At 48.8% G+C, this 25,372-nt stretch overlaps 1 protein-coding gene across 6 annotated transcripts in view; it reads left to right on the top strand.

Moving 5' to 3' along the window:
• Nucleotides 1-25,372, top strand: part of ST3GAL3 (ST3 beta-galactoside alpha-2,3-sialyltransferase 3) — a 202,292-nt gene that overhangs the window by 161,593 nt on the left and 15,327 nt on the right. For all 6 annotated transcript variants that reach the window (XM_058717707.1, XM_058717706.1, XM_058717712.1 and 3 more), the window contains 4 exons: nt 12,904-12,998; nt 16,149-16,212; nt 17,017-17,112; nt 17,401-17,587. In XM_058717707.1, the coding sequence (XP_058573690.1) occupies nt 12,904-12,998; nt 16,149-16,212; nt 17,017-17,112; nt 17,401-17,587 (442 nt within the window). The remainder of the gene's footprint in view (nt 1-12,903; nt 12,999-16,148; nt 16,213-17,016; nt 17,113-17,400; nt 17,588-25,372) is intronic.

Here is a 25,372-nt window from a genome sequence, read left to right as displayed (position 1 = left end):
AGAGGAGTGCTTGCCTCTCAGCAGCTTCTCAGCTCACAGTTCTCCCCTTTGCCTCCCGTGCTTCCCTCCCCTCACTAGGAAGTCTCAGCCCCTTCCCCCCCTCCTTCATCCACACTGAGCACAGGCTGTCGACATCGTCAGTGGGAGCCCTGTCAAGCAGGAGCCTGGACACTGCTCCCTGAAGGGCGCCTGGCTCAGCCTTTCCTCTCCTCCTTCAGCATAGGCCTCCCTGCCTGTCATACATGTCATACATGTGGCTCCAGTCTGTCTGCGGCCACAGTCCTAGAGCAGGCCGAGGGGCAGTAGCTGGCCGTGTTTCAGATTCAGGAAGGGTTTGCTTTGAAACAATAGAAACGTCGCTAGAAGCCTGGCCGTTTGGAGCAGGGAGATCCAAGTTTCCGTGAGAAGCCCCAAGAAGGCAGCCCCCAGACCTCAATAGCAGAGCAAAAATTAGGCCTGGAGTGGCCCACCAGGGTCCACACTGTGGAGTCCCCCACCTGAGCTGCTCCCCCTGCTTCTGGCCAGCAGGCGTTTGCTGAACACCTGTGTGCTTGGCCATGTGCCAGGGCTACCACACGGTCTGGTGGGGAAACAGGCGATTGCACTAGCGTGTGGTAAGTGCCATGAGGACAGAGTGCACAAGGAACCATGGAGACCAGAGGAGGGCCCCGTCAGCCCTGTGTGACTCAGGGAAGACCTCTTACCTTTATTGTATTTTATTTTATCTTATTTTATTTTTTCTATTTTATTTTATTTTATTTATTCTATTTATTTATTCTATTCTATTTTATTTTATTATTTTATTTTATTTTATTTTTTCTATTTTATTTTATTTTATTTTTTCTATTTTATTTATTCTATTTTATTTTATTATTTTATTTTATTTTATTATTTTATTTTATTTTTTCTATTTTATTTATTCTATTTTATTTTATTATTTTATTTTATTTTATTTATTCTATTTTATTTTATTATTTTATTTTATTTAATTTATTCTATTTTATTTATTCTATTTTATTTTATTTTATTTTATTTTATTTTATTTTATTTTATTTTATTTTAAAGTTTCTTTATTTTGAGAGAGGGGCACCTGGGTGGCTCAGTTGGTTAAGTGTCTGACTCTTGGTTTCAGCTCAGGTCATGATCTCATGACTTTGTGGGTTTGAGCACTGTGTTGGGCTCCGTGCTGGCAGTGCAGAGCCTGCTTGGGATTTTCTCTCTCTCTCTCTCTCCCTCTCTCTGCCCCTCCCCCACTTGCTCTCTCTCTCTCTCTCTCAAAATAAATAAATAAACTTTAAAAATATTTATTTTGAGAGAGAGAGCACAAGTAGGGAAGAGGCAAAGAGAGAGAGAGAGAGAGAGAGAGAGAATCTTAAGCAGGCTCTGCGCTGAAAGCATGGAGCCCAACACGGGGCTCGATCTCACAAACCGTAGGATCATAACCTGACCCAAAATCAAGAGTTGGTTGCTTAACCAACTGAGCCACCAGGCACCCCAGGACTCTTACCTTCAGAAGGTAGAGGTGCTGGGGTCCTGTTGAAGAATGAGCAAAATTCAGCCTGTGAATGAAAAGAGGAAGAAAATTCCAGGCGAAGGGAATAGCATGTATGAAAGCGTGGAGGCATTAAAGAGTCTGGCAGGTTACAGAAACTCTACATAGTTGGGTATGGGTAGCCCTTAGGGAAAGGGAGGAGGGGGTATCTGAGGCAGGAGAGGTAGACAGGAGCCAGATCATAGGGGCTTCATAAACCAAAAGAGCTTAAACTTTTTCCTCTAGGTAGCAGCTGTCATGGGTAGAAACCTGTATCAAGGGGCTGAACTATCTTCAGGCTCGCCTGAATATAGGACGCAAACAGTGTCTTTCTCCCAGTGTTTTGGCTCTGGGTTCATCTTGGTTTGCCTGTTATGTAGACTGTTTTCTCTATGTAGCCACGAAGATGGCTCCAGCAGCTCTAGGCCCAGGGTCAGCCATTTTTTCTTAAAGGTCCAGTTAGTAGATATTTTGGCTTTGTGGGCCACAAACGATTGCCACAGCTACTTAACTTGGCTGTTAAAGCGTGACATCAGGCACAGACATTAGGTAAATGAATGCGCATGTCTGTGTTTTATTTTTTTTTTTTTAACGTTTATTTATTTTTGAGACAGAGAGAGACAGAGCATGAACGGGGGAGGGGCAGAGAGAGGGAGACACAGAATCAGAAGCAGGCTCCAGGCCCTGAGCCATCAGCCCAGAGCCCGAAGCGAGGCTTGAACTCACGGACCGCGAGATCGTGACCTGAGCTGAAGTTGGACGCCCAACCGACTGAGCCACCCAGGCGCCCCGCATGTTTGTGTTTTAATAAAACTATTTATAGAAACCGGCATCTGGTCTATGGGCTGCAGTTTGTACAAGCCCTGTTCTTGGCTTACACGGTCATGACAGCTCACTATCTCAGAGAAAAAGAGACTCCCATATCCCCCAGTGGCCAAATATTAGACCTCAGAGAAGAATTTGATTTGTCCCACTTGGATCAGGTGCCCATTTTAAGCCAGTTACTCTGGTTCCGGGTGAACCGTCCTGATTGGCCAGCCTGGGACATGCGCTCCTCCCAGCAGCAGTGGGGGGAGGGGAGGTCAGCTCAGTGGAACCATATGGAATGAAAAGTAGCCTGCGTTTACACAGGGAGGGGGAAGGAATGCAGATACCCACTGCAAGGTGTCAACAAGAAAGAGCATGAACCGAGTGCCCGAGTTTCCAGTGATGATCTGGCTTGAAATTGGTCCTGACACAGCGTCAGGGCACCAGGCCAACCCCGGCGGGGCTGATGCACGCCCTGCCCTGGCCTTTCCCTCCGTGCAGAGTTTACACCTCAACTGCTTTATTTACACCAGTCGGAATACACTCGCCAGCTCCTTCCTTCCTCACGCACTGCTCCACCCCCCGGGTGGGACTAGGGGGCAGATTCATTGGGAGGGGTCACCAGGCTGAGCTACTCTAACCCCTGGTACGTGCTGCTTTACTCTGTCTGGCCCCAGCGATACCTTGAGGGGAAGATTCTCTTCTCTCCTGTGCCTTTGCCTACACTACCCTTCTCCTGGAACTCTCCTCCTAACATTCTCCCCCAGGCTCATTTACTTGTCCTTCAAGGCCCTGCTCAGTTTTGTTGTCATCTTCTTCACGAAGATTCTCCCGTAGCCCTAAGTTGGTCTAAGACCTTTGTATCCCTGTTACACGATGCACGATGGACGGATGCCTTTTATGATTATTTGTTTACCTATGTCTACTACTAGCTCCTGAAGGGAAGGGCCAGGGCTGATTTTCCTTTAGGCCCCAGCCAGCACTCAGCACAGGGGCTGGCACTGAGTAGGCCAGTAGTTGTTGGATAGGGTGGCATTTTCTACTCCATCTAGTCCCACACAGGTTAAGGAGGCAGGAACTGCATGCTGATGTTTGGAACAGGACTTGTTGGTTGTTACCTGTTGTTTGTGTTCTCTACCTCTGTGCTGCTTCTCCCTGGACATATGTCCACCTGCCCTACGGGTTGACCATCCTTTCTCTTCCTGTTCTCCAGGGGACCCATTCAGGTGGTCAGTGAGGGAAATAGGCAGGAAGACAGAAGTTTGCGAGGCATTTAGGAAGTGCTCATCTTGCTGGCTTGGATGTATACCAAGGTCTTACTGTGCAGGGCCTTTTGTGGTGGGGCTGCTGCAACAAGATCCCAAACGAGACCAGGTAGATTCTAGAAAGCCCATGTCCCTCTGTGTTGTCCACCTCCCCACTTCCCAGAACAGGTTCTGGGACAGTGGATCTGTGGGGATTGGCCTTCACCCTGCTGGATGACAATCTCACTTCTGGGGGGCCAAGGTCTATGGCTGAATCTAACAGACAGATTAGTTGTGGCCCCTGGTCCTCAGGACCCACTGCTGGGTTCTGTCTTCCCTTTGTCCCTTGGGCTACCCAGACAGGCACAGATAGAGAACAGAAGATGTGTGTTACCTAATCCAGCAAACCCACATCTGGAGGCTCCTCTTTCAGTTTGATTGGTGGGAGCTATGAGGGAGATCCTTCTCTGGGTCTGCTGGTGCCCACGTATAAGTACTCCTCACGCCCTGATAAGACCCAGTCACCTTTCTTGCTGGTCTCTGGATACAGGCTAAAGTGCTGGACCTTCAGAGCACCTGGGTGGCTCAGTTGGTTAAGCGTCCAACTTCGGCTCAGGTCATGATCTCACAGTTCGTGAGTTCAAGCCCTGTATCGGGCTCTGTGCTAACCAGCTCAGTGCTTCAGATCCTGTGTCTCCCTCTCTCTCTCTCTGCCCTTTCCCCGCTCACACTTTGTGTGTGTGTCTCTCTCTCAAAAATAAATAAACATTAAAAAAAATTTTTTTAAGTGCTGGACCTTCAGTAGTAGTGGTTTAGGTTGATGAGCCAGAGTTGGGGACATTCACCTTCTACACTGCGCCTCAGTCACACCACTGGGCATAAAATGAGCTGAAAGCTATCTTCAGAGGGCCCTGGGTTGCCTTGCTAGCTGGTCAGAGTCTGTAGGTCTGTGGACAGGGCAGCCTGTGGTTCCTGCAGTCACAGCCTTGTTATGAGAGGCACAGGGGTCAGACCCACCCTCATCATGTGCCCTCCTAGTGCCACAAGTCTCCAAACTACGCTCTAGGATCTAAGGAGAAAAGAGGGACAGGTTCCAGTGCAACTTCCCTCTCCTCCTTCCCCTGTTCCTTCTCACGCACTCACACACCCTACTGAAACCTGATCCTAAGGCTGCCTCGCGTGCTGGAGCCCTGGGCTGGCAGGCTGGGGCCCGTCTGCCTGAGCCTGCCCCACCCTACCCTGCTACCCCCCAGGCCAGGGCAAGCAGGTCAGGCGTCCCACACCCCCGCTAGTCTGACCAGTCCTTCTGCACCTCAGAGGCCACCTCCACCCTGGCCAGGCCCCCACACTGGCACACTAGTCCCGGGACAGAAGCCCCTGGTTCCGTCCCAGGTGTAGCATGAGGCTCTGCCCAGGCCACCTGCAGAATTAACACAAACACACATACATGCACCACCTCTACCACCACCCCACCCCATTTCCTGTTGTTTATGGCCCCTAGCTCAGCTTCCAAGGCCTCTGCAGGCACTGAGCCACCTCATGGGGGCTGAGCAAAGTGCAGTGGAAACACTGTAGGAAGACGACAGGCCTACCTGGAGGCAGCAGGGAAGGTTGTCCAGAGGAAATAGCCTTTAAACTGAAAGAATAACAAGGGATTTTCCAGGCAGATAGAGACCAGAGGGGATTGGGGAATAGAGTGGGGGGTGGGGCACTGCACATGTAAGCGTGTGAAGACCAGCATGTTCAGGAAGCTACAAATAGTGCACCGTGCTGGAGTGTGATAGTAGTCTCAGAAGAGTAAATCCCAATTACGTTAGATTAAGGAGTGAACAGGAGATGGGGGAGTTGAGACAGAATATCCATTGCTCTTTCTAGATGTCTCGCCACGAAGGAGTAGAGAGAGAGAGAGATGGATGGCTAAAGGGGTATGTGCTCAGGAAAGTTTGTTGAGTGGGTTTGTGTGTTTGTTTTCACATAAGAGAGACCTGAGCTTGATTGTATGCCTCGGGGTGCGGTATGGAGGGGGGGCGGCAAACAGGAAAGGGAACCAGAGCATGCTGAAGAGATCAACTTTGGGGGGCGAAAGGGTGAGATAAGGAAGCAGGAAACTGAATGAGTTCCTATCTGAGTGTCCTGGATTGGGCTGTGAAGTGAGAGAAGAAGTAATCTGCTTAAACAAAGTTGGAAAGGATAGAGCATTTGTGGAGTGTGGAGAAGGTTTGGAATAGCTACTGAGCAAAGTTGAGGGTCCAGCCTAAGGTTCAAGTCTATGAATTTGTATTGGTATCATTTCACTTCAGTGTGGGGTGTGTGTGTGTGTGTGTGTGTGTGTGTGTGTGTGTGTGTTCTAGCAGCACAAAGAATACAAGAGTGTAGGATTAGATTAATCTCTGGGTAGATTTTGCCTAATGGATGGGGCAAAAAGACAGTGGAACTGGGGGTCCAGGGTCCTGGCAAGAAAGACAGGAGAAATGGATGGGATTCTAGCCAGGAAAGAGACATAACCTGAGAATGAAGAGAATTTTTCTAACTAAGACTCAGAATCCAGAAACAATAAGGTAAAAGGTTGACAAATTTTACTACATTTTTAAAAAACCTATTGCAAAAAATGAGGGGAAAAAAGAAAGCAAGAAAATGCCATAAGCCAAGTAAATGTTAAATAAACAAACTAGGAGAAATATTTGTAATTGTGTCTCAGTGGGTTTATATATTTAATATATGCAGGGTGTCAAAAAAGGGAAGATTGTTAGCTAACACTATGTTGGTGATTATAATGTAATATACGAGTATATGAAACCAACGCATCATACTCTTACACAGTAACACAACCTAGAGGTCAGTTATATCTCAAAAAATCTGTGAGAGGGGCACCTGGGTGGCTCAGTTGGTTAAGCGTCTCTTAGTTTCAGCTCAGGTTATGATCTCACGGTTTGTGAGTCACACAACAGGCGCATGTGCTAATGGCACAGAGCGTGCTTGAGATTCTCTCTCTCTCTCTCTCTCTCTCTCTCTCTCTCTCTCTCTCTCTCTCTCTCCCCACTTCAGCCCCTCCCCTGCTTGCACGCTCTCTCTCTCTCTCTTTCAAAATAAATAAAATAAACATTAAAATAATTTTTTTAAGCTGGGAGAAAAAAAGGGAAAACCAGTGATCCTATAGAAAAATGGGCAACAACTGGGGCGCCTGGGTGGCGCAGTCGGTTAAGCGTCCGACTTCAGCCAGGTCACGATCTCGCGGTCCGTGAGTTCGAGCCCCGCGTCAGGCTCTGGGCTGATGGCTCGGAGCCTGGAGCCTGTTTCCGATTCTGTGTCTCCCTCTCTCTCTGCCCCTCCCCCGTTCATGCTCTGTCTCTCTCTGTCCCAAAAATAAATAAAAAAAAAAAAAAAAAAAAAAAAACGTTGAAAAAAAAGAAAAATGGGCAACAGATAGGAACCAAGGTAATAGAAAGAGAAGTGCAAATGGCCCTTTTATAGATATAACGATGTGCAATTTCACTTACACTAAAAGAGATACAAATGAAAACAACACAGAGATACTCTTTTCTCTCCTATCAGACTGGCCGAATTACAGTGTTGGACAGTGTACTTTTACATGGCTGGTGGGGCACAATCCCTGTGGAGCGTAATTTGGCAACATGGAGCAAAATTACTTACGTGCATTTTCCCTTTGACCCAACCAACCCACTCCTCGGGATCTATTCCAAAGATATGTTGGCAAAGAGAAAAGACATATGCATGAAGTTACTCACTGTAACCGCTGTTGGTAGAACCTACTTTACACAAGATTGCAACAACTCAGGGGACTGAATAATATTATTAAGTATATAACTCTACATACTACTATGGAGTGATTACCACAGTATATTGTATAGCAAACAAACAAACAAAAAAAAACACCTCAGTAGGCGAAACAGTATATGTTATTTTTATTGAATAAAGAAGGGAATAGTAGTACTCTGCACACACATATATGTACTGTGTATTTGCTCACCTCAAAAAAAAAAAAAGGAAGGGTAAAATAAAAATGAATTCATTGTAGGAATAATACTAATGTGAATAAAATACAAATAAAATGAAGTTAATAATAAAAAATAAATACTGTAGGGGAATAGAATGTGAATAAAATACAAATAAAATGAAGTTAATAATAGAAAATAAATACTGTAGGGGAATAGAAGCAACACAGAAATAAATGTCAGACTCCTCTGAATGTATCTTGTTTTGTGAATTTAGTTTGGCGCTAGGTAAAGCGTTATATCGTCATAAAACAAAATTAAATTAAAATGGGGTATAAGCAACCCCTAAAAAGCAAAAGCAAAATGGAACAAATGGACTTAACTACGTATCATTAACGAATTAAAACTCAGCAGAATTATTTCAAGTGGCAAAAGCACCATCAATTGTCTGTACTTCTCTAATAGGGTATACCCAGAGACAAAAAGAACTGTAAAGAAACTGTATTTAAATTGTTTTTAGTAATGAGAGTGTTAGTAATGTTATGCTAAAAATATTATATATTTTTCTACATGTATCTATCTGTAAATATGTATTAAGATAAAGCAGATAAGTAATTGTGTTGCTATCACTATAGGCAAGAATGTCTACTTAATTGAAAAGAGATATAAATATAAAGGAAGCTTACATAGATGACTTTTATGACATGTGAATTATATCTCAATAAAGCTATTAAACAAGAAAAAGAAAGTAAGTACAAATCTTGTAATCCTGAATTTGGGTTGGGAATACTAGTATAAATGCATGATGTATTTTCTGTTTATGGGGTGCCAGAGTGGCTCAGTTGGTTGAGTGTCCAACTCTTGATTTTGGCTCAGGTCATGATCCCAGGGTCATGGGATTGAGCCCCATGTTGGTCTCCCTGCTGAGTATGGAGCCTGCTTAGGATTCTCTCTCTCTCTCTCTCTCTCTCTCCCCCTCTCCCACACCTGCATATTCTCTAAAAATAATAATAATTAATTAATTAATGTTAAAAAAATTATTTCCTGGCTTTTTCCCCGTGAAAACACCTGGGAAAAATGACTAACCATAGTGACATGCGCGACCCAGCCACCCAGATGGTCTCTAAATACCATTTCCAATAACCAGGACTCCTTGGAAAATGACTGAATTCAGATGGAGGCAAGAAATACATAGGACAAACCTGGGAACATCTTCACATACTAGAAAGCAAGGACATTTTCTTTCCTTGATTACTGGAGTGTGTTAGAAGGATTCAGGAGCCAAGATGAAAAGGCCAAAGAGAGAAAAAGAGAAGAGGAAACCTATGGATTAGAAAGAGACTAGAGATTAGCCCAATTCAGTGTGTGGACCATGCTTTCATTCTGATCTAAATAAACAACTTTTAAAATAACAACAAACATTAATTAAGGAGAAATCTGAAACTGACGATTTGTTGCTATTAAGAAATTATAGTGTTTTAGGTGTGATAATGGCTTTAAGAAGAGTTGTTTAGGTGTGGTTATGTTTGGGTTTTTTTAATGTCTATTTTTGAGAGAGAGAGAGAGAGAGCGCGCGCAGGGAAGGGGAAAAGAGAGAGGGAGACACAGAATCCGAAGCAAGCTCCAGGCTCTGAGCTGTCAGCACAGAACCCAACACAGGGCTTGAACCCATGAACCATGGAATCATGACCTGAGCTGAAGTCGGACACTTAACTGACTGAGCCACCCACAGGGTGCCCCTGTGGTTAGGTTTTTAAAAATGTCCTTATCTTCTAGAAATTAATGCTAAGGTATTTTATGGATTAAATGGTATAATTTCTGAGAGTTTCCAAAATAATACACAGAGAGAGTAGATGGGGTAGAAGGGAAACAAAATTGATCATGACTGATAATTGCTGCATCTGAGTAATAGGTCCATGGGGGTTCACTGTTTTGTTTCTCAACTTGTGTGCATGTTTGAAATTTCCCATAATAAAAAGTTTTGTAAATATATCCAGAGCAGGAAAAAAGAGTACCCTTTGCACAAAGGTGCACCCAAGTAGCAGAAGGAAATGTTAGAGGAGTCTGGCTTGATCCGTCAAGGAATAAAGAGGGTCTACAAAATAAGCACCTAAAACAGAAAGACCCAATAAAAGAACAAGGTGAGATGGACAGTGTTTAAAAACCAGAAATAAATAGGTTATTTAGTTATTTATTTTTGAGAAAGAGAACACAAGCGAGTGCACAAGCAGGGGAGGGGCAGATAGAGAAGGAGAGAGAATCCCAAGCAGGTTCTGCATTGTCAGCACAGAGCCCGATGCAAGGGCTTGAACCCATGAACCGTGAGATCGTGACCTGAGCCGAAATCAAGAGTCAGCCGCTTAACCAGCTGAGCTATGCAAGCACCCCTAGAGGCAAAGATTTTTAAAAAACACTTACCAGACCCATTTAATGCTTTTTGCCAGGATCTCTCCTTTTTTGGTCATATTTTCATTTGTGTATCCTGTACATTCAATTGTTGGGGACCAACTTGTGTCAGGTGACCAGCAGCTTATTGTTTTTGTTGTTTGATCTAGCCTTTGTGTATTATGAGAAAGTTGTGTCCATTTCCACAGCAATGTTTTCATTATTAGCGAAAAAGAGGCGCCTGTGTGGCTCAGTCGGTTAAGCATCCGACTTCAGCTCAAGTCATGATCTCACAGTTCTTGCATTCAAGCCCCACATCAGGTTCTGTGCTGACAGCTCAGAGCCTGGAGCCTGCTTCAGATTTGGTGTCTCCCTCTGTCTCTGCCTCTCCCCCTGCTTGCACTCTGTGTGTGTGTCTCTCTCTCAAAAATAAATAAACATTAAAAAAATTTTTTTTAATTGAAAAAAAGAAAGTGAAAAAAGTAGTCTACAGAATAGTTTAAGAAATAATAGGGGAAAAGGAAAATCAGTACAGATATATACCATAAGGTTAGTTGCCTTTGTGTTTTAGGATTATGGGTTTTATTTATTTGTTTGTTTGTTTGTTTGTTTGTTTATGTGTGTGCACCTGTCAGTATTTTCCCCATAATTAGCATATATTACAAGCTACAATGAAAATAAGGTTTTTTTTATTTTTATTTTTATTTTTAAAAAATTTTTTTTTTTTCAACATTTTTTATTTATTTTTGGGACAGAGAGAGACAGAGCATGAACGGGGGAGGGGCAGAGAGAGAGGGAGACACAGAATCGGAAACGGGCTCCAGGCTCCGAGCCATCAGCCCAGAGCCTGACGCGGGGCTCGAACTCACGCACCGCGAGATCGTGACCTGGCTGAAGTCGGACGCTTAACCGACTGCGCCACCCAGGCGCCCCTAAGTTTTTTTTTTAAAGTAAAAATTAACAAAATGCGCTTTCTCAGGAAGAAAAGAGAGCAAAGGAAAAAATATGTTGAGAACATTGGTAAGACCTTAGAAGATTTTATTAGCATATGATGTCCAGTACATATTGGGAAGCGGATAAAGCCTGTCCAAGCCTGACTGAGAAACTTTGCAAAGACTTTGTTCCAGCTTTTTAAAAAAGTTTATTTTGAGAGAGAGAGAGAGAACAAGCAGGGAAGGGGCAGAGAAAAAGAGAGAGAGAGAGAGAGAGAGAGAGAGAGAGAGAGAGAGAGAGAGAGAATCCCAAGCAGTGAGGAGGCCGATGCAGGGCTCAAACTCCCAAACCTGTGAGATCATGACCTGAGCTGAAACCAAGAGCCAGCCGCTTAACCGACTGCGTCACCCAGGCACCCCTGCAAACATTTTATAAGCTCCTGACACAGGAGGAGAGGTTCTCGCTCCAGGCTTATCCAGGGACCTTGTTTCCTTCGCTGTTTCATATAGGCTGTGGCCAGGATCCTCGGTGCCTCTGGTGAAACATCAAATATGTTAATGTACTTGGATTTGATATACTGGGTATGAGAGACATACATGATCCTTGTACACAGAAGGGAAGTGTGCTGACTCAGAAGTCCAGAGGCAGGCTGTTCGGCAGGAATGGCCTGTCCGTGCTGTCGAGTGTTGACAACGTCTTTCCAGCCATGAGTAATGGGACAGGGAGCAGGATTGAAAGTTTTCTGCCTCTTTCAAGTTCACTTCAAAATCTGTAATAATATTAGACGTCCAAGTGATTACTGGTATTCTTCCTCCTGGGTAGGCTGATTATAGTGGTCAGTGATGATGGAAGTGAGAAAGCTTTGCTTGAGTTGGAGTACGTTCAGAAGGCTACCTCCCAGGCTAAGAGGGCCTCTCCTCTAGTCTTCAGGTTTTCAGTGGCTGATTCAGACTGAGTTAGAAATACAGAGACAGAGCCCAGGCCTAGGCCTCCACACATTCATTCTTGGCCAGCAAGGCCCCAAGCAGGCCCCACAGCGAGAATCAACACACAGTAGATGACCAGGTACTGGCCCTCTTCCAGGCTGCCAGGTGCCCTGAGAAAGGTCTTAGAGCCAGGGTGCTTGGTTCCACGTGAGGTTGTGTTGTCCAAGCATCCCCAAAGAGCTCGGTTTCTCCTGTAGCTTTTCCCTCTGTCCACACTGCCTTATGAATCCCTTCTGACTTTGCCCCCCCACCCCCACCCCTGAAAGCCTGCTCCACGGCCTGCCCACTCCTTGGGCTTTCCCAAGAGAAGTGAAACGTTCTTTTCCCTTCTCAACTCAGCATCAACTCATCCTTCCTTCTCCCCGTTTCCCTCCCATCTTTCCTCCAGGCCCACATTACCATCCCCCTTGTGTTTAGTGTCCCTCCCTCACCTCCTGAGGAGCTTAGCCTTCCCTCCTGGTCTCTGCCAGCAGAGGTGCTCAGGCTCCTACCTGTCTGAGGCCTCCACTCAGCCCTGCCTCTCAGCCATGGGACGCTCCCGTTTTTCTCTTCTCGACCAAACGTCTGTCTCCTGTGGCTCTTGTCCGTCTTCACTGTGAATTCTCCCTCCTCACCCTGGGTGGTCCACCTCCCAGAATTCTCTCCAAAACTCTTGTCTCCATGCACTGGCTGTCTTCGGGTATCTTTCTGCTCACGTGGCCAGTGTGTCATCTCCGTGTTCCCAGACCGCAGGAACAGCGTGGGCTGCAGCGACTGGTGGGGTGCATGCCTGGGTCGCCTGCCAGAGAGCTTCTGGCATGCTGCAGTTCCATCCAGGGCAAGTGGATCTTGCCTCTCCACCCCTATGGCCGGCCACATAGAGACTGGCCAGATCTGCCCCTTCGAACTCAGGTTCCACTGGACAAGCTATGTCAGCAGCTACCCACTGACCAGGGGCAGGGAGGGTGTGCTGGAGTGTCAAGGTCCTCCCGGCAGATCTGTTGCCAAGACAGCTGTACTGCAGAGCCAGTCCATACCCCAGCTTATTGCATTTGGGGATCCTCAACAGCCCTGTTGTATTCCAGGTTCTCCAAGCCAGCACCCATGTTCCTGGATGACTCTTTCCGCAAGTGGGCTAGGATTCGGGAATTTGTGCCGCCTTTTGGGATCAAAGGTCAAGGTACGTTGGGAACCCTGGCCCACTCTACATTAACATCTCATCCCTCAGCCTGTCTCCCTGCACTCAGGATAGGGCTGTACCCTCAGAAGTCCCCATGCTGGGGATCCACCCCTCTCCTTCCATTTTTCCCTTCCTTTCTTTTTCTTGCTTCACTCTTCGTTTACTCCGAGCCCACCACTTGGCCAGGGCCAGGTATACAACAGTGGAATGGACAGTACCATCCTTCTCCATAAAAAAGCTCCAATCTGGTAGAGACACAGATACTTAGAGCGCAGGACAGTAATGGCTCTGAAGGGGGAAGAGATCACAGGAAAGGACGTCAGGGAGATCCATCCTGGAGGACCAGGTACGAGGGGGAAATCCCTGAGAAGACAGAGGCCATCCCCCAGGCTCCTCCATCATCCCCTCTTTACCCCAGTCTCCCTTTCAGTTCTTTCTTACCCTGTCCAAGGCTGATGTCCCCCCAGTGCCCTCAGAACTGTCCCCTTCCATTGCCTTAGGGACTTCGTTCATGCAGTTCCCTCCTGACTTTCCCACCTCTGACGGTTTAGTGGTTCTGATGCCTTGTCAAGTTCCTGCACTATTTCATGGCATGGTTGAGTTTGGGCTTTAGGATCAGACATTCAAGGATCAGATCTCAGTACTACTTCTTTATCAGCTGTGACTTTGGACAGGTTACTTAACCTGTCTGTGCTTTAATTTCTTCCTCAGTTAAATGGAGAAAATAATACTATTGTATTAGGTTGTGGTCAGAATTAAATAAGATAACTATTGAAGGGGTGATATCATTTGGCCAAGGGACTTAAAAATACCTGAGTCCTCTACTCAGCCAGTCCACACCATCCTGAAAAGAAGACAGTGACCAGCAGGAGGACACTCTAGAATGGGAGTTTTGACCTCAGATCCCCAAGGGCAAATCTAATGGGTAGGGCTGAACCATGTGAAGAACTCCTTTTTGCTGGGTACAGGTAGCTAAGCAGCCTACTTTTCTCCCAAATCCTCACTCAAGACTCCAATCCTACAAAGCTATGAAGGCCTGGAAAGGCTGGTCCATAGCCCATCGGCCAGCAACAAGAGAGCACCTGCTAATTTATACCCTTTCTGCTAAGGTCCCCTCCTAGAAAACAAAAACCCAAGCCATACCTTGACCTTGGGCAATTAGTAGCAATATGCTTTTCCTTAGAGGTCAAATGGGAGGTGGGAAAAGGAGGGTGTCTGTGGCCTTCCCTGAAGCCCTCCATAAGGTACATCTGAAGGCACTTAGTATAGAACACTCCTTAAAGGTTCATTTCCTTACCCATTCTCCTTCACCTCCTGGGAAGATTAACTGTGCTGACTGCTTCTTTCTCACCCTTTACTCTGGAGCACTCTCTTCTCCTCCATCATTCCAGTGAAACTGCTCAGTGCCCCCGGGAAATCCAAAGGATACTGTTCAGTTCCTAACTTGACCTCTTGGCTGCATCTGACAGTGTTGTCCACCCCATCTTTAAAAAAAAAAATTATGGAGTTGTCGTTTTTAAGTCGGGAGGCATCCTTTCTTTACATGGAATATTTCAGGCATATAAAAAAGAATAAAGGTGAATACAATGCAATGTGTACCCAGCTTAAGAAATAAAACAGGAGATAAAATTAAAGCTCTGTGTATCCCTTCCCATTCCATTCTCCTCCTTCTCCAGGAGACCATTATCCTGGTTTGGGGGTTATCGTTTCAATGTCTCTTTATCTATTTTTGTGACATATTTATATATCCATTGAAAATCTGATAACGTTTTTGCATGTCTTTACACTTTACAAATAATACTCTGTGTGTGTGTGTGTGTGTGTGTGTGTGTGTGTGTGTGTGTGTGTGTTTCAAATTGATTTTTTTGCTTATGCTTTACAGGCATATCTGTATTAGTACCCAAAGCCAAAGGTCACTGGTTTATGTATTTTTACTGCTGGGTAGTATTCTGTGTACCACGTTTAATCTGTTTTCCTTTGTCGGGCTTTTTAGTTGCTTCCCACATTTTGCTATTACAAACAGTTCTGCAGTGAACCTTCTCGTACAGGTTTCCTTAAACAAATGAGTGAGTGTTCTGATGCTATCTACCTAGGAGGAGAGCTGCAAGATCTTAGTCTGTGCACATCTACATCTTTGCTTAATGTTATTAAGATGGTCTTCACCACGGTTGTACCGATTTACTTACTTTATCTTTAGATCTCTGTGCACATTATCTTTTATCTTCCTAATGACTCTGCAGAGTAGGACTTACCATCTTCGTTTGAAAGATGGGAAACTAAAACACAAAGAAAGTAAGTGATTTATCTAAGGTCACAGAGCCCTGAAGTAGCACAAGCCAGGATTGGACTCCAAAGCCAGTATCATTATACAGTATATTATAATGTTCTCATTATGCTAGAGTTTGAAAGGAGAGCAATGACCATGGCCAAAGCCAGTGAGAGGCCAAGAAGAATGAGGTCTGAATAGTGGTCACAGGATCTGAGAACACAGAGGTCCTGGGCCCTTGCTGGGGGCAGCCTGAGTGGAGTGCAGATGGGCAGATGTCAGGCCTCAGAGGTTGAAGAGGGAAGATAAGTAGGAAGAGACAGCCCGCCAAGACCAAGGTTGGAGATGGGCAGTACTGGGGGGAGAAGTGAGGGGAAGACCATATCAGAGGGTGAGCGAGGCAAAGGGGTCTGAGTCGGGAGCTGCCTGGGCACACTTGAGCTCTTCAGTGTTGGTGGTCTCCTCATTTGCTCTCTGGTGTCTGCTCAGTCAGGGCACAGAGGTGAGTCCAGCGTGTACTCTGTCTCTGAGCAGGTCCCAGGCCTGGGGACGCATGTCCTGGGACCTGACTGCAGAGCCTTTGAAAGCCAGAGGAGACTTCCCAGGAAGGGCTGGGGAGCCCTGAGGGGAGGAACTGCATGCCAGCACTGGGGACCGGCTCCAGGCAGAGCTGAGTGTCCCTGCCTCTACCCCTGCCTCCGTCTTGTTCGTCAGGGAGAAAGCTAGGCCAGTGGCCCAGCCCAACCTTGTGCCCAGAGTCCCCTCTCCCCACCCTCCTATCCACCTCCAACCTACGCAGTAGCATGTGCTTCCAACATCATTCGCAAACACTTCATGGGGACGTCAGTGACCCTCTAACAATAACCTCCCTCCTCTGTCCACAGACAATCTGATCAAAGCCATCCTGTCAGTCACCAAAGAGTACCGCCTGACCCCTGCCTTGGACAGGTGAGCCACTTGCTACCCAGCCTCCTGCCCTCAGTTGCCTGGCATGCGCAGAGGTGTTGAGGTCCAGCCAGACTTCCCGGGGTATCGTGTCCCCACATGCAGGCACAGCACACGTGCTGGGGGTGGTGAGCAGATAAGCGAGGCCCTCCAGCGGGCCTGCACCCCATGGACTGAAAGCACTTGGCAAGATATTTCAGTCCTCAGCCATCAGAGGTCTGAGGGCATGGGTGGCGGTGGTAGCAGAAGATGCCATGGCTTAAATGCAGGAGGCGGTGACAGTGCTGAAGCCAGTGGGCCCTGGGTGAGGGAAGCCCCAGGTGGGGGAAGCAAAATGCATAGGGCTCTCTGGTGGCTACTGGAAGCATGGGGGCTTCTGACTTGAAAATAAGTCCAGCCATGGGTCCTGGTGCCCCCAGGCCTGTCCTCTCTGCTTGCTTTTCTGGCACAGCCTTCAAACTCAGCACACTTTGCCCTCTCTCCTGAACTCCACTAACCCTTGGGGAATCTTTAGCCTAGAAGGCCATCTTACCAGAGGCTCCTTCCTCACCACCCCAGAACTAGTGCCCTTGCCCCTTCCACACCCACGCTTTCCTGGAGAGTATCTGGGACTAGGTATGTCAGAGAGTCCCGAGTGACCTAACTACCCACAGTATGCCTTTGGCCTCAGAATGCTGCCAGAAGCCCATTGCTCTTCCCCCATTCCAGCCTGCACACGGCCAAAGGCATGGGGCCAAGGGCCAAAGGGGTAGGGAGAAGGAGACCTAGCGGACAGCTCTTCAGAGGTCTCTGCCTCTCTCCCCTCAGCCTCAGCTGCCGCCGCTGCATCATCGTGGGCAATGGAGGTGTCCTTGCCAACAAGTCTCTGGGGTCACGCATTGATGACTATGACATTGTGGTCAGGTGAGCTCCCCAAAGCAGTGCCTCAGGCACCTGAGTGTCCTGGCCCAAACCCTGGCCCCTGAGTCCATTGAGAACCCTCTGGCCATTTGGCCAGTTGGGCTAAGGTCAGCAGAAGCCTCAAGAAGAACCCTGGCTTGAAGGGCTCCAAAAGCTAGGTGACTCCAGGTGACCTGGCTCCCCATCCTCTGCCCCTGGGGAATTCCGGGGTCATAGTGCCTCCCAAACACAAGCCCACAGACTACATGCAGTGAGCTCAAGGCAGGCTCTGACTGGGCCTGCTCTCTGTAGACTGAACTCAGCACCCGTGAAAGGCTTTGAAAAGGACGTGGGCAGCAAAACTACACTGCGCATCACCTACCCTGAGGGTGCCATGCAGCGGCCCGAACAATACGAACGCGATTCTCTCTTTGTCCTCGCTGGCTTCAAGTGGCAGGACTTCAAGTGGTTGAAGTACATTGTCTACAAGGAGAGAGTGGTAAGCTCCCCGTACGCCAGCTCCTTCCCCTTCTGCCCTGGCCTTGCCTGGCTTCCAGGTCAGCCTGTGAGTTCTTTCTCAGCCAGACTCAGAGTCCCTCTCCAGCATTCCCTGCAGGCCCTTCCCTGGCCTTAGGACCCCCTGGAAGGAGGTCCTTCCCTAGCCAGCTTTTTTCTGGCTAGCCCCAGCATCACTCCTAATATTCATCTTCTCCTGCCCTGCCCTGCCCTTGTAGTGGCCTCCCCAAGCCCCCTCACACTCTGACTCTCATGTGGATCCACCCTCATTCCCACCCAAGGGAGGAAGGCCTTATTTGGACCCTGGGGCCATTCTGCAGGGACAGCAGACCCCTCAGTGAGCTTGAGGGTGCCAGTTCCCAAGCCCATAAGTCCCACCTCTCCCTGCTTTGTACTTGTACCGCTGACCTGCAGTTAGATCCCCAGCTGCCACTGAGTCTGGTTCTACTCCAGGAATGATCAGATTCTGTACTCCTTGTCCTAGGCAGACTAGGGCCCAGGCCCGTTTCTCTAGGGGATTGTGGCCAAGTAGAGTGACTGCTCCTTTTGGTGGACCACCCACGGAATCCCCTCCTGAGTCCTCCATTCACAGCTCGGGGCCTACAGGGATGCCTGCCAACTTGTCCAGGCCCATTCCCCCCTCTCCCCTCAACCGGCTATCACCAGCCACCCCAGGGGAGGAGTACTGCAGAGTTCAGGCCATTCGTCTTCCAACACCCAAGCCTCTTATCCGAGGAGAATGATGACAGATGGCCTCCGCATACAGTAAGAAGCTAGTTGTTCTTTCTGGAGGTTTAGAGGCGAGTTGGGAGGTGGGAACAGCTTAACTTTCCTATGGAGGTCTCAGTGCAATTTGGTTTAACTCCACAGCCCTTTCCCAAGCAAGGCCAAGTACAGGCAGTGTCAAGTAGGTAGCAAGCGAGAGAGAAGACAGAAGTCAGGTCCAGAAATTCAGGTAGGTGGGACAGTGGGGAAGGGGAAGCTGAATGAGACAGGCAGGCTCCCCTGGGTTTAGCCTGGCTCCCCAAAGGGGAGGAAGGGGTTGGCTTCAGCCGGCTCCAGCTGCAAGAAGGCCCATTGCCCATGCAAACCAGGCAGAGAATGGGGCTGAAGGAGCACCCCTCTGTTTTTAGAACCATGGCTTGGATACTAGTGGGAGAGCCCTTCTCTTTGCCTTGAAGGCAACAGAATTGGGGTCACAGGTAGGCACTTCTAAGGGGAAATGAGAGGGAATTGGTCCACCTTGGTGAACTCCAGGGCGGCTGGGAGCTGCTTTCTCACCCTGGCCTCTGACCATCTGCCCACCCCCTCCTGGCACATCCTTTCCTCTGCCCATGGACACCTGTCAGAAGAGCTCCTGGAGGGCAGGGCCCTGATCCCACTGGCTTTTTTTTTAACCCCTCAATGCCCAGTCATCATAAATGATCTGGAATTGGCTCAAATACCAGATCCTGCTTCCTGCTGAGCAGACCGGGAGGCCAGGCCAAGGAGGTGGGTCAGGGCAGCCAGGTGGGTTGTTTTTACATGTTCCTTCCGAGAACAACAAGGTCAGTTAATTCAAGGCTTTTATAGTTCATCCATGGAACTAAGGAAAGAAAGAAGAAAAGGAAGGCAGCCAATTAGAGACTCACTGTACTCTAGCCACTTAGGGCCTCACTGTTCCCAGGAAGACTCTGAGGAGCTTACCACCTGGCCTGGCCCAGGCTGCAGTCTGATCGAAAATACTAGAGCAGTTGGGATGAGGAAGTGTGGGCTGTGCTCAGGCACATGGTCACTCTGGTGGATGTCTGTGTCCTGACCTGGCCTGGCCGTGCCTAGAGATGTAGGACTGGCCTTGTGTTAGTGAGAACTCATTCCCAGGGTTGGTAGGGGTGAGTGAGAAGAGAGAAGGGACAGGGAGGAGTCCTTTGAAGTTCTGTGATCCTTCCCTGGCTCCAAAGTCAGAGATAATTTGGGCCAGAGGAGGCCAGCAGTGCCCATGGCCTCACCCGCCCTAGCACTTCCTGGTGACCCAAGAAGCCTGTCCTTTAGAACCCGTCTAAAGCCCAGGGCCGATGAGTTCACAGGACCTCTCCCACACGCTACTCCACTTCTCTGGCATCCGAGACCCAGGTAAATGTGGGAGAGACTGCTTCTCCAGGGCCTCCCCGTCTGGTGCCAACCACAGGCTTGTTCTGCTCCTGCAGCAATGTTTCCAGCCATGCAGACTCTGGGCTACTGGGGAACTCTCTGCACCTGCCGGGAGCCTCACCTGTAGAATTCTGGCAGGAGGCAGCTCTGCATTTGGGAGCTAAGGACTGGCTGGGCAGTGCTGGAACAAGTGTCAGGCCTCGGTCATGGCTGCTGCCTGCCGCTTGCTATGTGAACAAGTTGCTGAGTGGGTGGAACTTTCTGGTACCCAGGAGTCATGGTGGGGTCTGGAGAGAGGAAAAACCAGAAAGGAAGACTGGACAACCCAGAAGACAGCCTGTGCTAAGGCTGGCCATAATGTCTTCATCCATATGGGAACTTTTCTTGTCACCGTTTGTGGCCATTTGGTTCCCTCATTCACTGGACAGTTGCACTACAAGTTCCAGACAAGTTACCACAAGGCTCGTTATCTCCCAGCCCGCAGGAGCCCTGAGCCAGCCAGCAAGCTTGGAGGAGTTCCCAGCAGGCCATGCTCAGGGCAGCTCAGAGGAGCACCAGTGGACTGTTGAGTGGGGAAGATGAGGTCCGGAGACACGGAAGTGCAGGTGTATGTAAGGTCATGGTGGGACAGGGCAGCCTCCAGCTCTTGTGAAATGTTCAGAGGCACATCTCACTCCATCTCGCCATGCGCTCATTTGCCAGGCGTCACTGAGGTGTCCTGTGTGCTGACACCATGCTGCTCCCTGTCTCTCACGGTCTAGTGGGAACAGGCCCGAAACTAGAGTTGTAATGCGATGTAGTAGGTGCTGTCACTGAGCACCCTCCTGATGCTTGATGAAGGCTGGAGGTGCTCCGTCCATTGTCTGTGGGGTCTGGAGAGGACAGGGCATGTGAGAGGCAGTCACTCAGGCCCCATTCCTCCCGCCTCCACCAGCCTCCCCTTCCCATGCCCCAGAATGCCCGGTAACCCAGAAAGGAGCTGCCTTCCTAATCCCCCACTTCCTCCCTGTCCCCCTCCTCAGTCCTGAAAGTGGAAAGCTGGTCTCATTGCTGCGGGGCCTCTGACTGGTTGTCAGTTCAGCGAGGCCCTGAGACCTAGGTTGGGCTGGAATGGGTGTGGTTCCAGCCCAGCAGGGGGACAGAAGACAGGGGCTGGGGGGTTGGCCCCTGGATAGCCTGGACACAGGCCCAACCTCCCAGCTGTAGCTCAGGCCTTGGGGAAGGAGGGAGGGGCCTAAGGCCAGCCAGGGTCCTGCATTCATGCACAAGAGAGGACTGGGCTCCAGAATTTGGGAAGACAACATGGCTTAAGAGGGGAAAGCAGATCAGGCCTTGGAGTCATATAGACTTGGGTTTAGATTTAGAGTCTGTCACTTGTTAGCTGGGTTACCTTAGGCAAATTACCCAGGCCCCTTAGATTTAGTCTTATCCGTAAAACAGGAGTAATCCTTCCCATTGTTCAGGATTGTTTTAAATATTAAACCAGCTGAAATATAGAAGCACCTGGCCTGGTGCTCAACACTTAGCAAGTGCTATCTGTAGCAATGATTAATGCTACTTCTATCTATCTATCTATCTATCTATCTATCTATCTATCTATCTATTAATTATTGGTGCCAGTAGAAAAGCCCAGTTGCACTAGGGAATGAAGCATTGTCTGTCTAGGCTGTAGGGTCTAACCTAGGAGATGACCTAAAGCAGGGGTCAGAGGCCAGGCCTTGAGGCAGGAGACGCAGGGCCTCCTGGGAGAGACAGCAGGGGTGGGCTAATAGTCTAGGAAATCCACAGGGCAAACAGGGCCACCAGGTCCCTGCCTATGAGGCCGTATTGGACTGGGCCCGAGATGGGGACTGAATGTCCATCTGCACCTAAGCCTGTATGCTGTTCCAGACCTGGGAGGGATGCCGAGCCTTAGGAGCTCAGTGTGGACATCACCTCACGTCAGGGGCGACTCCGCACAGGGCACCTGGAAAGGGTGCTGAGGCTGGCACGCAGCGTGGCTTCCTCCTGCTGTGACTAGGCTTCTGCTGAACCAGCAACCATCTCCCCGCCAGGCCTCAGAGACAAGCTCTCCTGGGACACTGTTTCCTTTGCAGCCAGCTCTGGTGGCTCATTCCTCTTCTGCCCTGAGGGCCAGGAGGCCTCCATGCTCGGCCCCTCGGCCACATGCTAACTGCTACTCCTCTGCACGCAGACAGAAAGTGCTGAGGGATTGGGGTTCATGCCGTCTCACCCCCTGCTCCTCTCGTCACTGTCATCGGTGACCTCTTGGTTACTGAGCCTCATAATCAGTATGATCACTGTGCCACCTTCTCTTCTCCCCTCTTCCTGCCTCTCTCCTCGTCCTCCTTTCTCCTCTTCCTCTGCCTCCTCCGGCTTCCGCCACCCTCGTCACAGCTGTCACGTGTTACGCTCTCCAGTTTGCCAGCCTCCTTTGAATTTATTCTCGTAACAATCCTATTAGATCAGTTCTGTTACTACCCCCGTTTGGGGGATTGGGAAACTGAGGCACAGGGAGGATGAGTTGCTTGCTCCAGCTCATACAGCTAGCTGAGTGGGAGAACTGAAGTCATACCCAGCTCTGACTGCTTCAGGGGTCTTGCTAAGAAATAAGCTCAGCCACATCACCCTGCTGCGTAGAATCCTCTGTCAATCAGCTCCCACCTGTCACGGCCCATGAGAATAAGAGCTGCCGTTTACTGAGCTCTTCCACATACCAGGCTCTGGGCCACACGATTTACAAGCAGTGCATCAGCCAGACATGTCAACAACCCTACAAGGCCAGGCAACAAGTAACAGTAAGTGGGGAGGGTCGCGTTTGGAGCCAGAGGTATCTTGTGTAACCATAACATGTAACACCTCTCATTCATTCATTTATTCGGCCAATTCCAATCAATCACCAAAATCACACAGAGCCCCGGGCTTCATGTGCTGTCTCCCTGGCCTGACAACTCCCCCTCCCCACGACTATCTCGTCCAGCCAGTCCACTGCCAGGGAGTCCCCATGGAGAGAAACTTGAGCTGAGATAGTGGTGTTACCTTGCCGGCGTCTTTTTTTAAAAGTTTATTTATTTGTTTTGAGAGAGCACAAGTTGGGGAGGGGCCGAGAGGGAGGGAGAGAGAGAATCCCAAGCAGGCTCCACGCTGTCTGTGTAGAGCCTGATGCAGAGCTCGAACTCACGAACTGTGAGATCATGACCTGAGCCGAAGTTGGCTGCTTAACTGACTGAGCCATCCAGGTGCCCCACCTTACCAGCATCTTGATGCCACTTGCCACCCCTGTGTCCTGTCCCTGGCCGTCGTTCCTCTCGGAGCCTACTCACCACCGTCTTCAGTTCCACTACACCTCCATCCCTGTCCTAAGCCGAAGTCTCACACCCTACTCCACAGGGAGAATAAAGGTGGTCAGCAATCAAGAACTCTGGACTTCCCAGCCTCCAGTGTATGAAGTTACCTGCCTCCCCATCCATCCCGGCTTCCCTCACTATGCTTTCTGTGCCTCTCCCATCCAAGGTCACTTTTCTCCCAGGTTCTGGATGCCGTCTTGTCCCACCTCCCCAGGAACTATCTTCCTTTACTTCTTTTCTCACCTCTTACTGGATCCTCCTCTCACACATGTAATTTTGTTCAGGTCTCTCTCACCTTAAAAGTGAAAGCCCTCTTTACTTTGTATTCCTCCTCTGTCCTTCCTTCCTTTTCAGGTTTCCAGAAAGAGTCATTACCTCTCCACGATGCCTCTCCATGTCTTCCCCTTCTATTTCCCCACCCTCTCCAGTCCAGCTTCCAGACCTGTCTCTCTGCTGGCAGCGACCTGATTCCAAATCCAGTGGACTCAACCTCTGCCTCCCTTTAAAGGAACAACTTGTCAGCAGATACCCAGCGAGCATTTGCTGTGAACTGGGCACAGTACCGAGTTGCGGGCACAGTACCGAGCCTGGTCTTACAGGCTCGTGGCCAAACTCCTGGGAGGCATGCTTCATTCCTCCTTCTCCTTTGCCTTCTGTATTCATTCAGTCTCCAAATCTGGGATTTCCCCCCTTTAAAAATAACCTCACTTGCCTTATTTCAGCAGCTTCCTATCTCCCTGCCTTCAGTCCAGTCACCCTCCAGTCTGTTCTCCAAATCTGTGTCCAAAAGAATCCTCCTCAAGTGTCCCTCTGGTTGGTTCCTTCTCCTGCTTAATGGTTCCCTTTGCCTACATGTTGCCACTCTCAAAGGGCCTTCTTATGCCCACACGTGGGTATCACCTAGAAACTTGGCAGAAATGCATTTGGAGCCCCACCTTTGGCCTGGTGAATGAGAACCTCTGGGGGCGGGCCCAGCCATCTGTTGTAATGAGCCCTCCAGGAGGTTTGGATACAGGCTCAGCTGTGAGAACCACTGGCCTGCAGGATAAAACCAGGCTCTGTGGCATAGCGCCCATGACCTGGCCCCTGCCGACCCGTTCCTTGTCCTTGCCCCTCTTTCTTGCACCCAACATACACCCTCCACTCTGGCTGTGCCGGAATAGAGAGATCCTATATCCCACCTCCACGCCTCACCTGCTCCCCTTCGTGAGGCTGTCATAGATGCCTCTCTTCAGAGTCCCCACCGAAACACTCCTCACGCCTGAGGGGTCACTGCCCTGCCAACTCTCACAAGCCCCCAGAGGACCGGGACCATGGGGTTTGTCTCTGTAAGTCCATCGCCTCCAGCAATGTCTTAAACACAGTTGGCCACACATAAGTGAATAAATACATGTGGAAACTGAGGCCCAGAGTAAGTCAGGAACCTCTGGAAGAGTCAGGATTCCAACCCAAGTCTTCTGACCCTCAGCCAGGACTCTTTCCTCTTGGCTGGGCTGCCTCCCCCTTTCATGGCCCTGGGAGGTCGTTCTTTTAGATCCAGACCCTTGCTCTCCTCTTGCTTCTCTGGGGCCTCTCTTTCCTTTAGCCATGTTTGATCTTCTTTTTGCAGGTCAAGATCACTGTCCTTGATAAAAAAAACGAGAACTGCACCGTGCCTGGCGCTTTGCCTCTTTCAGTTGTCTGTCAACCTCATGAAGTCGGCCCCAAGCCGACTCCTATTTCTGTCCATTGCTTTTGCCAAATATAGCTTTCAAAACGGTTTTTTTGACCCTCTCCTCAAAGCACACATCAAGATAAATTCCAAATGGACTAAAAAGTAAAATATAAAAATACAACCAAAGGGAACTTTGAAGTAAGTAGAATAGAAATCACATCCCCAGAGGGAAAAGAACTTTCAAGGGGTGGACGCGCTAGGGGAAATGAGACTTGATAATATATGAAAATTTAAACTGAATTCACAACAATGAAGAGACTGGATGCCACAGAGCCTTGGAAAGTGTGTTTGGGAAATATGACAGACAAATGGTTATTGTTATGAGAGTTGACAAGAAAACCATTAGGACCCCAGCACATAAAGGGCAGGAGACTGAGCAGATCACACAGAAGGAAATATAACTAGTAACAAAAATATGTTTAACCTTACAGCAGTCAGAGAAATTCATGTGAAGACAACAGGATGCCATTATCACCCACCACATCTTTAAAGAACATGTTTAAATGATCATATGTGATTCTGGCAAGAGTTCAGTGACAGGTGCTCTCAGAGGCTACTGGTCGGAGTATAAACGGAG

This window comes from Neofelis nebulosa, chromosome 2 (genome assembly GCF_028018385.1).
Source record: "Neofelis nebulosa isolate mNeoNeb1 chromosome 2, mNeoNeb1.pri, whole genome shotgun sequence".
NCBI lineage: Eukaryota > Metazoa > Chordata > Mammalia > Carnivora > Felidae > Neofelis > Neofelis nebulosa.
The sequence above is the reverse complement of the archived record's forward strand: the minus strand, read 5'-3'. Positions and strand labels throughout refer to the sequence as shown.